The following is a 17,205-nucleotide window of genomic DNA, read 5'->3' as shown; positions in this document are numbered from 1 at the left end:
TCGCCCTATCGCATCAACCAATCAGGAACTCAGCTTTGGGCATGTGACTTTTTTCAATTAGCAGGTAGAATATTGTCCTGAACTTCCATCTTTTCTCTTGGAGCCGCAGGTTTGCAGAGTTCATCCGGCTACTTTGGGGCAAAGGCAGGATACCCTCTGGACAGATCGACAGTTTCCGCTCTCGCGGCGGAGCTCATTCGCTCGATACGCCGGCAGACAGAGAGCCACTGCAGGGTGTGGAGGCTGCCGGCTCGGTCCTCATCAAGACTTAAAAAAAAAAAAAAAAAAAAAGGAAAAAGGTCTCTTAACTTTATTTTTTCCCCCTCGGGTTAATAAGAGACAGTGAGGATTCAAGCTCACCCACAGAGACACAGAAACACAGTGGAAGCGGCTGTCATGCAGACACACCCCCCTGTACCGGGAAAATCTTTGAATATTAATCACAACCCAAACATGGAGACGTAGTTACTGATGTTTTTGTTGAACTCTTCACAATAAATAAACCTGATTTATTTCTCAAAATCTTCTGTCTTCATGGATTCTAATTGAGACATCCACAGACAACGTTCCTTATAGAGATCATCCTAAAAACATTAGCTGCTTCAAAAATAGCATCACTTCTTTAAAGAAACATTTCAGTGTGATGACAGGATGAAGGAGAGCGCTAAGACATGGCGGGGTATCGATGATAATTTCCAGAAACAATTCAATACGACTCACAGGAGCCTGAATCGATTCCAATTTTTTTCGATTCTTCAATTAAATTTTAAGTTTTCACATTTATGCACATTTGCTTAGAAATAAATTAATAAGATATATGTTTTGAATATATTGCTATTAATCTGATACAGTTCACATAATGTAAAATGTATTCGTGAAATAATGAGATTGTTAATAGCATACAGTGTAACATGGTTTCTCAAAATGAACAAAAATGTTCAGATCATTAACATTGTAAACATTATTCTATTACTCTAGCTCTATTTTCATGAATTGATTATTGATCTGTTAAGTTTAAATTGATTCAAATTGATTCATTGATTTTATCAACCCAACCCTAGCTAAGATGCTTTACTTACATGACAGTCTGTTTTCTCACACGCAGAAGTAAACACCGAATTCCACACTGATCGCCACGACGACGGTCTTATTTTGTACACATCATGCTGATCCATCAGGTCTCTGAGTTACAATCTATAGCTGTGAACTTCAGCAGAACTTTTGCTCGCTTTGCTGACAGCATTTTGACGAAGGCTCCAGCGAAGTTGCTCTGCTTCCCTCGTTCTTATCTGAGCCACTACAAAGCACCGCAATCTGCGTTTTTACACGATACTGGCAGCAACGTGGTTTGATACCAATTCCAAGTAAAAACTAGTAATACATGACCCATAACAACAAAAACTACAAGGCTGAACAAACATTAAACACAAGCTGGTTTTAGCCTTTTGGTGTAGACGCTCAGTGTACTGCCAGCTAGCGGTCAGGGGTTTAGGTGGAAAACAAAAGCAAGACGCTGAAGGACTCTCATAAATAATTAAATAAATATCGTTTTGTCAGCATTTTAAAATCGATACAAGTATTGCCAAAGGAAAGATATAAACATCTCCATTCTGCAGCCAAACAAACACATCCATCCAAATTCTAAACTTGCTGAATCCGTATCAGGAAACCAAGCTAACTACTGTTGGATGAACGGATACAACAGGTCTCTCACATCTTTGGTCAATTTAGAGACACAAATTAACCTTTAAATCACGTTTTCAGACTGTAGGAGGAATCTGGAGAAAACATGTAAACTACACACAGAACGAGCACAGCTGGGATTTGAACCAGAGTGTCCTCATTGGGAGTCAAGAGTGCTAACCAATACACCACCGTGCAGCCCAAACTAACACTCTAATACAGCCCACAGGGGTGTGAAGATGTCAGCAGGTCACTGGGGTTTACAGGTGAGCAGCCTCTCAACAATCAGTACTTTGCTGAGTTCATTCAGCCCACGCCATCGAGACGGCTCAACAATGTGTCCTGGAACCGCCCTCCTCCATACCTACTGCTTCATGAACACAAGCTGTCCAATCAGCCAACAACAGGCAATCACTGCACTAACTACTAGTTCACCCAGCCATTATTGTGATGAATAAAAGGAGAGAAAAATAGATGGCAAAATATGCCCAAGCAGAGAAGTGGTTTGGTAATGCCAGAGGTTTGGAAAGTAAAGAAATGAAATGAAAAATTGGCAATGTTGGTCTCCTCAAACCAGGATAACAGACATTTCTTTAAGAAACAACAACCAGCGAGACAACAACCTCCTTTCCTCAACAGTTTAGTTCAATTGGTCAGTAAAAAACCAAAGAGTCACAGATTAAAGCGACATCTGTCCAGTTTCTCTGCATGTGTGGTGTCTGGGCCCACCGAGGAGAAAGAAAACCTCTTGGCATTCCCCTGGAATGTCTTCACTGCTGCTGCCAAGCCGAGGGGACACGGTGCCTCATGCTCAGGGGAGCTGGGGGCTCCAAAAACCGGTGGTGCCCTCCTTTCTCACATCCTCCTGACTACCAGCAATGTAAATTTGTTCTCTGGCAGACTAGATTGTTAATTTCTACTAAGTTATCATTATTATTTAGGTATTTATGGACATTTGGGGCTTTTCAGTGATACAAAATGTGAAGTCACAGTGATCTGTAGAAGCATTTGAGGTGGGGGGTGTTCTCGTCCCTCTGGGGCTGGTTCTGGTCTCCACCCTCACGTGGAGACCACTCTGTTTTCCATCGTCACCTTGGCAACTGGAGCCAAGTTGACGGTAGAACCAGCGATTTGCCTGGAGTATCGTGCAGTGACCCTCTGGGTGGCACTGGTTCATTTTTGGGGGGTTGATGGAGGGGAAATGCTCAGAAAAGCCGGGTGGTGGCAGACTCCTCGTCTGCAGCTGATGGGGTTTCCAGGTGGGTGGGGTTTCCCCATCCTGTCTTTGTCTCCCCCCCACCCCCCTTGTTTCTTTCTTACCCTTTTCCCCAAACATCCTCCCTTTTCCAACACACTAACGTTAAAGAGTCTAACCAGTTACTGGTTAGACTGAAGCCCTTTGATCCGGTTGAAAGTAACACATTTCCACAGCTTCCCTGACACCTTCAGAGCAGCTTGGCCCAGCACGGTCCGTGTGGGCTGTGTTTCTGGCTGCTTCATGGCAGATGTCCCGCTGCTCCGATGATGTCAGGCCTGTTCGGGCGGCATATGCTACATGAAAACTGTGTGAAAGTCCTAATCCACAGAAAGGTGTTATGTAATGTCTTTGCCAAATGGAGGACAATCTGTGAGTCCTAGGAGACAAATGTTTTTCTTTTTGTCTGAGATTTGTATTTTTTTTTTTTTACCTTTGATGAATTTCTGTGTTTTAAATCATTTTCGGTTAGATTTGGCTACAATAATGTTTTTTTGTCTTTTTTTACTCAATTAAAGTCACCTAAAGGATATCAGCTGCTGTTTGAAGTCTATCTTATGTGGACCAAAGGAAACACAATACCAGTCAGTCTAAGTGTTTAGATAACATTGAGTTTACTTTTAGACATTACACTTAAAAAACAATTCTTAATTTGAAAGATTTACTTCAAACCAACCTACTATCTTAAAAAAAATAATTTAAGATCTGATATTTCAGCAGGACCCTGAAAAACAACTTCATGTCTTCATCTTTGGTCAAATTGACTATTGTAACTGTGTTTTTATCAGACTATCAAATGAATGAATGAAGGAATAAGTAAATAAATTAATAAACAAATGAAAAATACACAAATGAATGAACAAATGAATGAATGAATGAAGGAAGGAAGGAAGGAAGGAATTAATAAATAAACAAATAATATATGACTGACTGATTGAATGAATAAATAAATACACGAATGAATAAATGAATTAATGAACAAATTAATTAATGAAAGAAGGAATAAATAAATAAATGAATAAATGAATGAATGAATTTCTAAATGAATGAATGAATGAATGAATGAATGAATGATCGAATAAATGAATTAATGAACAAATTAATAAATGAAAGAAGGAATAAATAAATAAATAAATAAATAAATAAATGAATGAATGAATGAATGAATGAATGAATGAATGAATGAATGAATGAATGAATGAATGAATGGGAGGGAAGGAATGAAGGAACGGACAAATAAAATAAAATAAAATAAAATAAAACCGTGTTTATTCAGAACTCCAATTCTCACATTACCCAAAGTAGATCACATCCGTCCAGTTCTAAGGTCTTCAGGCATTCTGCTAGGATAGACTTTAAATTTCTGCTGCTTTGGCTCCAGAATACACGACTGACCTTCTGACTCAGTATATACTGTACTATCTAGACCTCTCTGGTCATCTGAATCTGTTCCTAGAGCTAAACCAAACACGGAGAAGCGGCATTCAGCTTCTATGCTCCACAGATCTAGAACAGACTTTCAGAAACCAGCTGAAAATTTCATAAAGAGGTTCAATTCTGTTCTCAGCTGGATTTACATTTTCAAAAGTTTAGATCTGCACTGTCATTTCAAACTTTTTTTTGTAATTCAATTAAAAGTGTATTTTTTTTTTTAAATCTCCTTTATAGATCCACTCCAATGAAAATTGTGTTTTGATGTTTTTCACAGTAAAATGTTCTTGTAGCATTTTTCTCATAATGAAGGACACATATAAAATAATGTAACTAGAACAGTTCTGAGTATTTCTTTATTCAAATTGTGATAAATCAGGAGCAGATGAAAAATTTACATTTTAGGTTTCTTTTGTGATGCAGCAATGAAGTCTCCTGCTCCATTCTGATCCATCCTGGAGACAAATAGATCCATGAACGTCGTTGTTGTTCTTGAGATGACACCTGGATCAAATCTGTATGGCTGGATTGATCGCTCCAATATTTTTGTTGCATTGGTACTGTTAGGTTGGGGGATGTAAGCTAGAGCGAAGAAATGGATGATGGGAAATCAGTGGAAGCTTACTCTGCACCGACAGTCCCGTCCAAAACTCAGAGGTGAACTTCTAATAAACTCCTGCCACTCTGCAGAAACTAAGTCCTAGAAAACGGAAAAGTTTTTTTTTTTTTTTGCTAAAGACATCATAACTAAATATCCACTATGAAAAAGTAGGACTTTGAATGTTTTTGTTGTGATGCTTCTATTGTTTTATATCTTTGTGCACAAATTGAGCCATATAAATCCGTTTCTATTTGCTTACTTGTCAGAAGTATGTCTTGCAGTGGAGGAATGTGGGATAATTTCTATTAGGAGGACTTTCACCAAATCCTTTTATGAGGTCATTTAAATGTTAGAGTGGAATTTTCTGTTACATCTGCTCCACTTTCATTGAACATTTCAGTGGGACCTGAAGTAAAGAATATAAATGATTCTCATCCAACATCACTAAAAAAAAAAAAAAAAAATCTATGAAATTGGCGGAATAATTTTTTATTTCGCCTCTTGAATTGAATCCTGTGCGTTTCCTGATCGGGTTCAGTCTCTGTCTGTGGTGCTGAAATTGGAGAAGAACTCAACTTGACTCAAACCCTCAAAGTTCATAGTAAACGCCTAAGAGGAAGTTAGAATAAAACATGGATTTCCTCAGTTGTTTTGGGTGGCGGGGGTTGGATGATGTTCTCCCATTCATCTGCAGCTGCTCACGTGGGAGGAGGGGCGAAGGGGAATCCCGGTCAGAGAAACATCCTGTTCTGCAGCCTCGACCTCCACATTCCAGACGCAGGAGAGCCGCGCACGTATGAGCCGAGCGGGGCTGCGTTCGGACTGAAGGCTGGTGGTGGGGGAGCAGGACGCAGCAGCTCTTTGGTGATGTTTACAGGGAAGGACAAGCTCCTCCCCGACGCATCAGCCGCGGTGTCAGGCTGACCGCGGCGCTCGTGGATGAGGCGCGTCTCCGCGCTGCTCCGCCGCGGTCCTTTGTGTGGAGTGAAGCTGACATTTCCGAGGTTGTCGTTTCTCGGTGGAGGGAGGGTCTTCGTCCCAGATGAACGCCGTGTTTCCAGCGATTGTAGAGGCTGAGCACCAACAAAGCGCGCAGACCTCTGGCGAAATGTCAAGGATGCGGAGAGGGACTCTGGTCACGAGGGAAACTGTGAGAACAAGAATCTCTGCTTTCCTCGGAGTCATGTCCTTTCTGTAGGTGAGGAAGAGTGGGGGCGCGTGACACAGGTCGTGGATCGCTTTGACTTGACCCCGGACCGCCTGCGTGCGCGCAGCCCCTCCGGCCTGAGCGCGCGTCCGGACGCCGCCGCTGTGGACACTTTGGATGCCAAAGCCGCGCGGAGGACAAACTCCCATAAGTGACGGGATAAGGGGGCTCTTCAGTGAGGGGGACCCCCCGCCTGGAGCCCCGCGGCTCCTCGTCAGCCAAAGCGATGGATGACTCGGGGATTATCAGGCGGCGGAGGCTGCAGGTGAGTCTTTGCCATCCTTTACCAACCATATTTCCATCTTGGTTTGTGACTTTTATTTCAACTATATTAATTCTGTTTCTCTCTACTGTTCATTTTTATTTTTCGTTTATTTTTTAATCGTAAAAACTCAATCGGACTTTCTGCAAATTCTGCAATCTTGGTAAAACGGCGTTAATCTCGTTAAAGACATGAATGATTATTGCTAGTATTTTTGGTATTTGTACATTTTAGGGTTTTTAAGATTTTACAAAATGTATGCGAATTTACAGCCACATTGAACATGAATACGATAAATTAAGCTAATATTTTAGCAACATTCCAACTTTTTAAAGCTAATTTGTCATTTATTAGGTTTTAAGAGCTCATTCTGAATCAAGCTATTTTAGCAATGTGTTAGCTTTGGCCAAGTTAACATCTACTGCAGTTTTTTGGGGGCTAATTTGGAGTTAAGCTAAATTAAGCTAATAATTTAGCGGCATGTTAGTTGGTTTTTTTTTTGGCATTTACTGAGGTTTTTGGGGCTTATTCTAATTTAAGCATTTTAACAATGTGCTAGCTTTTATGGCTAAGTTAGCATCTACTGAGGTTTCTTTGGGGCTAATTTGAAATTAAGCTAATATTTTAGCAATGCCTCCAGTTTTTTTAAGCTAATTTGTCATTTATTTAGGTTTTAAGAGCTCATTCTGACTTTAGCTATTTTATCATTGTGTTAGCTTTTATGACTAAGTTATCATCTACTGAGGTTTTTTGGGGGGTTAAATTGTAGTTAAGCTAATATTTTAGCGACATGCTAGCTTTTTTGTAGCTATTTTGGCATTTACTAAGTTTTTTTGGGCTTATTCTGAGTTAAGCTAGTATTTTAGCTACATGCTAGCTTTTTTTTTTTGCTAATTTGGCATCTACTGACGTTTTTGGGGCTAATTCTTAGTTAAGCTAGTATTTTAGCTACGTGCTAGCTTTTCTTTTTGGCTAATTTGGCATCTACTGATGTTTTTTGGGCTAAGCTCAAAGTTAAGCTCTTAGTTAACCTTAAAAACATTCAGCATGGTCAATACATTTATGTTTTTACTTTTACTTATGCAATTTATGAAATTTTATGGAATTATAGAAATGTAATGCAAATTTTGTGATATAATAAAATATTTGTTCACTTTCAGCAAATTATGCAAGTTTGGTATCAAAGCGTTAAGCCAAGAATTAAGGACATTTTATTCTACTGATGTTTTTAAAGCAAATTTTTGGAACCTACTCATTTTTTTTGGGCTAATTTAGAGTTAGGCTAATATTTTAGCAATGTGCCAGCTTTTTTGTGCCAGCTTTTTTTTTGGCTAATTTAGCATCTATTGGCCTTTTTTGGGGACAATTCCAAGTTAAGCTCCAAGTTAAGCTTAAAACACTCACCATGTTCAATACATTTATGTTTTTACTTTTAAAATTATTGAAATCTTATGCAAACTTTGCAGTTTTGGTATTAAAACATTTAGAATGTTAAGGAAATTAATGCCACGGTGGTATTTGAAGCATATTTGTGTTAAGCTAGTATTTTAGCAGCATGGTAGCTTCTTTGGCTAGTTTAGCGTCTACTGAGGATTTTTGATTTAACTTTTGATTTAAATAGAGTTCAGCTAATATTTTAGCAAAGTTCCAGCTTTTTTATTTTTCCTTTTTTTTGTGTCTAATTTGGCATTTATTTAGCTTTTAAGAGCAAAATCTGAATTAAGCTATTTTAGCAGCATGAAAGCTTTTTTTGGCTAGGTTGGCATCCACTGAGGTTTTATTGGGCTAATTTGGGGTTAGGCTAATATTTTAGCAATGTTGCAATTTTTTTCTTGAAATTCTCCAAATTCTTTTTGCACTTTCTGCAAATAATGCAAGTTTGGTTTCAAAACATTCAGCATGTCCATGACATTATTCAGCAATTAAAATAGATTTATTCATAATCTTCAGCTACCTCATCCAGGCATTCACATTAGCATTATGCATTTAATGCAACTTTTGTAGTTCCTTATATTATTTCATTGTCTTGATGACTTATTCACTGACTTTTTCAACAGTAAAGGTCAATCAAATGATTATTTCTTCCTCCAAAGCATCAAATCCCAATATTTTGAGCTTAAATCCAGTAAAGCATTCATGTGGGTTGTTATTAAATTCCATTAAAGCCTGTGTCCTCGTTAAACTCCCATAAAGATCATTTCTACTTTGGACTGTGCGCTCGGAGCCTCTTGAAGGAAGTAATGAATGGCCACTCATGCATGTTGATCTGACGTGTTCAAATGTTCATCCATTATGAAGCAGGCTGTGTGAGCACAGGGCACCCCCTCCCCATCAGCGCGCTTCGCTCATGTGAAGTGAGGAGCAGTCAGCAACCTCCTGTGGGCTTCCACACAAACGCACACATGTGTGTGTGTTTTATTTCATTCACTCTTGCTCCATTTACTGAAACCAAGGAGAGACAGGAGGAAATGAGGCGATGGTTCCACGTCTCATCGTCCTGACGTCAATATTTGTGATGAATAGACCACAGAGATATTATGGTGTTAACGACCGTTAAAATGCTCCATATTGAAGGATCAGTGCATCTTTCCTCATCTGCTCGTCGTCTTTGTGCGGTGAAAGTGTGTGTTGTGTTAACTGCTATGTTCAATCCCCGTGGGTCTCATCATCCAACTGTCACTCCCTCGGGCTTAATGCGCACACTGTCACCCTGTCTGCACCATATGGTGGCACGCCTCTGCCCTCTGCAGCTGGGGTCAGAGGTCAGACCCATAGTGCACTGCTGCAGTATGTAGACATGAAGGGAACACAATCATTTATCCTTTTCTGTCAATATTCTGTACAACAGACTGAATCATTTTTTCAAATGAGATAAAAGCTTTTGAGAAAAAGGAGGAATTTTCTTCTATTCACTCTATGGACTTTATCAAAACAAATGTTTAAATCTGACGTCTTTTTCCCTTCCAGGAGTTCAATGTGTAAATGAAGGCACAGAGTCAGGAAAGAAAGCCTGAAGCCTCAGGATGGAAAGTTATCAGTATTTTCTTTTCTTCACACTCCATTATCTTTTATTGATCAACTTAATCTGTAAAACGGAACATTTTATATTTTCATAGATGGAGGACATTCATAAATACATAAAATATTTTGACTTGCTTTGTCATTTATCAGCAAAGTTTCTTGGTTCTCTATCAATTAAATCCTTAAAAATAATCAGAATCTTATTTAAAACATCAACATTTTTACTCCGTTTGCATTATTTTCTCTCATTTTTATTTGTTATTTGTTCGTTTTTAGGTAATTCTCTTGAACTTTAAGGAGAAACCGCACAATAGTGCAGTGTTTCTGCATTCTTAGTGTTTCACAATGGCTCCCCTTACACATGACAATAGTCATTTGTGCTCAGCTTTAAAGCCCCTCCCTGATCATCTTTTAATCTTTTGTAAAAGCGTTTAGTGGTCTTTTAAATATGATGATTGTGTTTTTAGTCATAATCTAACAACTTGTGTTGTTTTTTAGGACATAGTTTCAGCAGAGCGGCAGGAATTTATTTGAAATTCAGTTGTTGGCAGGACTGTTGGCACAGAGTAAGCCTTCCCTTATTTCCCATCATCCCTTTGTCCACACTCTTTCCTGCTAGCTTACAGCCCTTCACTCCTCCAACCTAACATCAGTGGTGCAAAAAATTGCAGGCAATATTGGAGCAATCCAGTCGTGCAGTTTTGATCCAGATTCCAGCTCGGACGAGGAAAACAAAGACGTTCATGGATCTATTCGTCAGCAAGTGGATGCATCAGAATGGAGCGGAACAGGAAGCTTGCGACTCAGCATATTTTCTACGCCACAATTAAGTGTTTTTTTCAATCTGCTTTTTTGCGTCTGTTCCTGACTTACAACCAATTGAATTTTTTTTTTTATTGCAATTTGGAGCCTAATTTTTTATGTATGTTCTCTGTCAAAAGAAAAATACCACAAGAACCTATTAAAAACATTTTTTTTTATCGAAGTGGGTCTTTAAATAAAGTCATAACAGCTTTCAAACTAAGCTTATGGATCTTCCACTTTGATTTATATTTCTGTTTATCACAAAAAAACATAAAAAATTAGGTTACAATATTGTTCTTAAGAACAAATTCAGCTTAATTCTCAATCTTGTTCAGGAAACTGTTCTCTTTATCAGAGCAAACCAACAAAACCTCCACAGCTGCATTTCTTTCCAGATTAAAATCTATCGCTTCTGGCTGTGAATATCCTTTGGAAACCAAATATGAGGCAACATCTTGATAAATCCAAGTAGACACAACGCTACTCCTACGAAGCAGACAAAATGAATCTTGAATTGATTCATTTATCACTGTCTAAGATCAGGAGCATCTTTGCTTTATAATGTTCCCTTGAAATCCAAGTGAGTGAGTTCAGTCCAGAGCTATATCATTATAAATCTTGCAATTTTGACATTATACATGTTATTGTAGTTAGATATCCTTCCCTAAAAGCAAAAATGAAGAGATTAATTAATGAGAGCAGTTTGGTTTTCAGTGTGTTTGAATCCAATCTAATACAGATTTTGTCTGAATCAATGGCTAACTTCAAATTGAAGGTAAAGCTCCACCCTGGAGAAAGTTCCTGAACTAGCTAGTCAGTCGCTAATGTAAGTGATGGCTGTTCTGACCACTTTCTCCTGGCACCACATTCCTCATCCATTGATCCTCCCGCCTCGTCTGCTGGCCAAACCCTTTCTCCCTGCTCTGCAGTAGAAACGGACCTTCCAATACATCATGTGTAAGCAGCAGCAGAATTTATATTCCTGCAGCTTAGCAAATGCTATTTCTTTACTATCAGGTCTTCTTTTTTTCTGTCCTCGTTGCTTCTTTTGTGGAACCGATGTGTCGTGAAGGACACGACTGCAAAGGAGCTTTTATGGGTGTAACTTATGGCCGTACCAGGGGGACAGGATTATTTACAGCCCTTTAACGTCTCTGTCGGTTGGCATAGTGCATCAAAATGTGTGTCCCTGAATGACTTTTCCTTGCAGAAACACCCCAATCTAGTCAGGAAAAGATTGAACAAACTCTGCATTCCTGCAAAAGCACTTCAAGGAATCCAATCTATCAGCAGTTATAAGGTTTTAAGAAAAAAAAGTGCATGGTTAGATTTGAATATATGTGTGTGTACAAGCAAATGCTTGTCAAGAGTGCCCCTGCAGTGACGGCATTTGAATTGTCATTAATGTTTAAGCTGTTTTACACAAATAGTGGAGCTCACATGCTCTCTTGTCAGTGTACAGCCGGGAGCTGAAAGAGATCAGACAGTTATTTATTAGCCTCAGGAAATCCTGAAACAGCAAGCAACGTGGTGTTTGTCAGGCTTTGATCAACACATCTTACCGAGTCAGTTGCCTTTTTTATCAGCACAATTCACGAGTGGAATGGAAACAAAATGAGTTCAAGCTGGAAGAACAGCTTCAGACTGATTCACATTTGCTGTAATATGGGAAGCGCCGCTGTGTAAAGAGCGAGGCGAGGCATTCAGGGACCACGGCGGAGTCACTGGACAGCCAAGGTCTTTTGAATAAACAGTAGAAACCACATATGCAAACAGAACTCTTCCTTCACAGTATCTGCTTATCTTTCTCTATGACAAAATGTGAAGACTTGATTCAGAGCGGGTTTAGAAGCATCCACCTGCTGTTTCTTGATAAGGAACAGAGCTGTCTGTTTAAAGAGACCATACCATGATTTACTTTAGTCTTTCAGAGTAAACTATATCCATATAAATGATCATATATTACCTTTGGGACATCAAAAAAATCAAATTATTTATGAAATAAAAACCAAACATCCATTAAAAAAATAATATTGATGTATATACTGTCTTGCCTGGGCGTTTAACTCCAAAATTTGGCACTGACAGAATGTTGATGGCTAATGGGTCCATTTTGTGGTCAAATTCTGTAAAAAATGCAAACAACACCAGATGAACATTTCAGGATTTATTGAAATTATGAGAACATTGTTCTGATTAGCACTGGCTGTTAATGTTTCTTTTCTCTTTGACGCATCATTGATCTCCTTATCAAAAATTCTTTTCGCGTTAATACAGATCATTTTCCTGGAGACATGCGTACCTTTCCATCTATGCTCAATAATCCATTTTTAAACCAGTTCTTCTAATTTGTCCCTCGTTTTACCTGGAAATAGTCTGCTCCTTTTCTCCAGCAAGAATTAGTCTATTCCCTTTCTCTACAGCAGGAAATAGTCTGCCCCTGCTCTCCACCAGAAATAGTCTGCTTCTTCTCTCCATCAGGAAATAGTCTTCTCTCTTTCTCTACTAGGAAATAGTCTGCTCCCTTTCTCCACTAGGAAATAATTGTCTTCCTTTATCCATCAGGACATAGTCAGCTCCTTTTTTCCACCAAGAGATATTCTATTGCCTTTCTTCACCAGGAAACGGTCTTCTCCCTTTCTCCACAGGAAATAGTCTGCTCCATTTCTCCATTGCGAAGCTAGCTGATCACTGCTAGCTTCGCGGAGAAAGTGTTTATGTTAGCCAGGGGGCGGAGCAGACTCTTCCTGGAGGGGGCGGCTCTCAACTTGTGATGTAAGCACAAGCTAGCGGGAAACAGGTGGTTGGCTCTAAGTGGGGGCAGGGTAAATATGGTCCCGCCCACTGCTGCTCTGCAGAAACTATGTCCTAGAAAACAACACGTTTTTTTATTTTGGCTTTAAATAGCAACATTATCATGAAAAGACCACCGGACCTTCAGAATAAATCCAAAGATAACCGGAATGGGACTTTAAATTTTAGTAATTTTTTGCCATGTTAATAATAGATGCTTTTTCAATTAAGAATATATTGACTGTGCTATAAAGTGAGCTCATTGCTGGGAAATGTATGAAAAAAGGGGGCGGAAGATGAGTTCATAAGTGCTACACTTTATTTCATGTTCCATCTGGGTCTTTTACTGTCTGGATCTACCAGAACAATAAAACTACAGTGAACCATTAGCTTTAATTTTTTAGTAATAAAAGATTATGGAGCAGCCAGCTGACAGAACTCGTGCAAAAATTATTCTACTTATCATTGAAGCTAAAAGTTTTGTCCAGCTGAAGAACAGGAATCCTGTGACCCGAAGGAGTCAGGAAATCCTCTTTTTATGATTTTCCATTTTATCTTTCATTTCAGTCATTAAATATAACATTTTTTTGTGTTTTTGCTTAGATTTGATCACTCATTTGCATTTTTGTAATAGGTTTTAATATGTAATGATCCCTAAAAATTAGTACGTCCAGCTAAAACATCCATCCATCCATCCATCCATCTTCTTGACCGCTTTGTCCCTTTCGGGGTCGCGGGGGTGCCGGAGCCTATCCCGGCTACTGATGGGCGAAGGCGGGGTACACCCTGGACAGGTCGCCAGTCTGTCGCAGGGCCTCAATCACACACTCATTCACTCTCACATTCACACCTAGGGGCAATTTAGAGTCACCAATTAACCTATGAAGCATGTTTTTGGATGGTGGGAGGAAGCCGGAGTCCCCGGTGAGAACCCACGCATGTACGGGGAGAACATGCAAACTCCACACAGAAAGCTCCCAGCCGGGAGTCGAACCGGGGCCTTCTCGCTGTGAGGCGAGAGCGCTAACCACTTGCGCCACCGTGCAGCCCAGCTAAAACAGAACATTTTTGTACATAATTTTTAGGTGAATAGATAACTGCTGAATGTCTGTTTTAAATTTTGTCTCTTATTATCCTGCAGTTACTAACGTATTAGTTTTAGAAAGCTGCTTATTGGTTGAAACCCCGAAATATGGAACAGAAACGTCTGATAGCGTCATCTCCTGAGGCTCATGACTGCCACAGCCGTACAGAAGGTCTCGTATTGTTTCCAGGGTGGTTTCCTTTGTGCTTTTGTTCACATTGAATGAAACAGCTGCTCCAACATCTGTTCTGGGCTCGTAGCAACTTTCCTCACTACGTCTTTTGTTGTAAGCCATGTTCTCCTTGACTCTGGTAACTCATTAGTCACATCAGTGAAGGACAAATGGAAATAGATTAAAGTAGGCCCCATTTAGCTGTGCTCACAAAGCAAGTTTGTGTCTATTAATAATTCTTTTTATTTTTTGTTTTGCAGCAATCTATTACTTAGTTACTTTGGTAGATGGTAAAAAAAAAATGTCATTTTTTACGATATAGTTTCTGCAGAGCGGCAGGAGTTAATATGAAATTCACCTCTGAGTTGTGGGTGGGACCATTGACGTCGTGCAACTTTGCTCCCCCTTCCCCTCTTCGTTGCTGAGAGCTCTCTGTCTACATGCTCTCCCACTAGCATACAGCCCCCCAAAACCCCAACCTAATATTACAGATATGTAACGCTTATGGTATTTTTAACGTCAATTTTTTAATTTATTTATTTATTTTTTTATCTGCACCTCATTCCTTACAATTTGAATAAAGAAATACACAGAAATGCAATTTTAAGCCTTATTTTCTTTATGTATGTCCTCTATCATCTGGAAGTTGCGAAGTCTTTGTGGATTTTGTCAGTACCTAATTGTAGAGCATCAATAGTAAAACAGATATGTCTTGTTAATATGTCTGAATGATGGTCTGAGCTTCACTGTGGCTTTTAGACGACAGCTGACTCTGTCCTGTCTGCATCTGAGGTTATATGGTTTTTGTAATCTGCAGTTTTTTTGGAATTATTTTCTCATTTCTGCTCCAGTTTAAGGTAATTTGTCACGATTTAGACTCGTTATCGCAGGAATCAGTGTCTTGACTCTGAAGAACAGAAGCCAGGGGTCCCTAAAATATTAGCTTAACTCCAAAACAGCTTAAAATCCCTTTATTTCCAAAACAGTCAAAAAAGCTAGTATAAAAAGAGCTGCTCAAGGAGCTAAAGAGCTATGGACATCCAAAAAAAAAAAAAAAAACTTACGGAATAAAAATAATAATAAAGAAAAGGTTAATCACTTTTAAACCAATATATAGTCTATCCTCTCCCGTCATAGTTCAGACTGTAGAAGGGTGGAATAAAAAGTCACGCTCTATGTGGTTCTTGATCAGCGTTTCTGATAGTTTGAGGGGGGCCAGGCCAAATTTGGAGGCCTGATCTGGCCCGCGGGCCGTAGTTTGGGGACCCCTGCTCTACATAACAACTGCACTGACCGGGCTGAGCGGCCGGTCAGTGGGCGGCTAACATCCCCTAACAGCATTAACCTGTGTGACAGAAGAGGGTGTGAAGCAACTGATGGCAGAATTGCATCTGCTGCTATGAGTAATGCCCCACAGTAAACAGCTGGATAAGACTGAAGAGCCACAGCAGAATGCCCCATGCCGACCATTTCTCATCTCTTTCTCCACCCTTGTTTTCTGTCTGCATCCCCTCTGTGTCCTGCTCTACTTCAGAGGTTAGCAGGGACCCAGGCTGTGCTGCAGTCTTTTTGTGCTGTTCGGTGTCATGCTGGTGTTTTAATAAACGCCTCAGTCCACGTGGTTTTAGAAGGAGAGAATGTGAGGTATGCTTCCATCTGTGACAGGTGTAGCACAAACATCTCACTGAATCACTGTTGTGTTTAAACTACAACTAATCAGCAACAGTTTCTGTCATTTTTGATTAGTAATGTCAGATATTTCAAGCTAAAAGCTTTTATTCTTACATATTATTAAAATAAGGTTATCATTTGGCATAAAAGTTGGTAAATAATTCACATTTCTCTCCTGCTCTTCCCACAAATCCTTATAAATATGGCACCATTCAGATAAAGATGTATTCTAGCAGCGTGTTCATAATATAAATACACAGTCCTTATGAATACTGAATGTCACTTTTAAAATTTGAAAATAAGCAGTCTGCTATTATTGTTAACCCAGTTGATGTATCTTATGATTTTCCCAAATTCCATCATAGGCTGCACAGTGGTGTAGTGGTTAGCACTCTCAATATGAAGGTTGAAATCCCAGCTGGGTCTTTTCGTGCATGTGTGGGCCTTATTTGGGCATTCCAGCTTCCTCCTACAGTCCAAAATATGTTTCATAGGTTAGTTAGTGACTCTAAATTGTTCTTTAAAGGATAACCATACAGGGAAGTTGGAAGCTGACTCCACCCACAGCCAAAATATGAAAATCCAGTCAGAGGGGTGTGGCTGGAGAACAGGACTGTTATCATTACTGGAGCTGCAGATCATGATGTGAGACTTCTGAAATGACGTGGGACTTAAATGGTTTGAGCAATCATGAAATTCAAACGTCATACCTCAATTCAACCTGTAGGGGGGGCGCACACTTATGGTCTTTGACTATATTTTCAAGAATTAAACAAATTCATTTTAATATGTTAAAAAATTGACCATCACTAACAGACAGCCCATTTATAGAGGTCAACAGACAAAAAATGTTGATTTAAAGGTTACCCTTGAAAGTCTATGGTGAACTGCAAGGAGAAAGAACCGGGCTTTTACCGCGGCGCTTCGGGTCTGTAAACTACACCATATATTAACAAGGGCGCCAAATGGGAGCGGCCTCTGTTCTGCGGTGCTTCCGATTGCGATGTGAACCAGGCGTTAGAGGGGAATTTCTGATGAACTCCTGCCGCTCTGCAGAAACTACGTCCTAGAAAACAACACAGGTTTTTAGATTTTTGCTAAAAACGGCATTATTATAACTGAAAGACCACTGGGAATAATTATATATTTTTTTTACAGTAGATCAAAAATGATTGGAGTGGGACTTTTTAACATGCAGATCTAGTCCATAACATTAATCCA

At 39.5% G+C, this 17,205-nt stretch overlaps 1 protein-coding gene across 2 annotated transcripts in view; it reads left to right on the top strand.

Moving 5' to 3' along the window:
- Nucleotides 1-5,694: 5,694 nt before the first annotated feature.
- mast1b (microtubule associated serine/threonine kinase 1b) overlaps nucleotides 5,695-17,205 on the top strand; it is a 53,270-nt gene continuing 41,759 nt past the window's right edge. Inside the window, exon 1 of one of the 2 annotated variants that reach the window (XM_024272161.2) lies at nucleotides 5,695-6,442. In XM_024272161.2, coding sequence (XP_024127929.1) covers nucleotides 6,404-6,442 — 39 coding nt within the window. In that variant the 5' untranslated portion in view covers nucleotides 5,695-6,403. The remainder of the gene's footprint in view (nucleotides 6,443-17,205) is intronic. The other variant, XM_024272162.2, reaches the window with a different exon arrangement.

This window comes from Oryzias melastigma, linkage group LG8 (assembly GCF_002922805.2).
Source record: "Oryzias melastigma strain HK-1 linkage group LG8, ASM292280v2, whole genome shotgun sequence".
NCBI classification, from domain to species: domain Eukaryota; kingdom Metazoa; phylum Chordata; class Actinopteri; order Beloniformes; family Adrianichthyidae; genus Oryzias; species Oryzias melastigma.
Note: the sequence above shows the minus strand (reverse complement) of the source record. Positions and strands in the feature narration are given on the sequence as shown.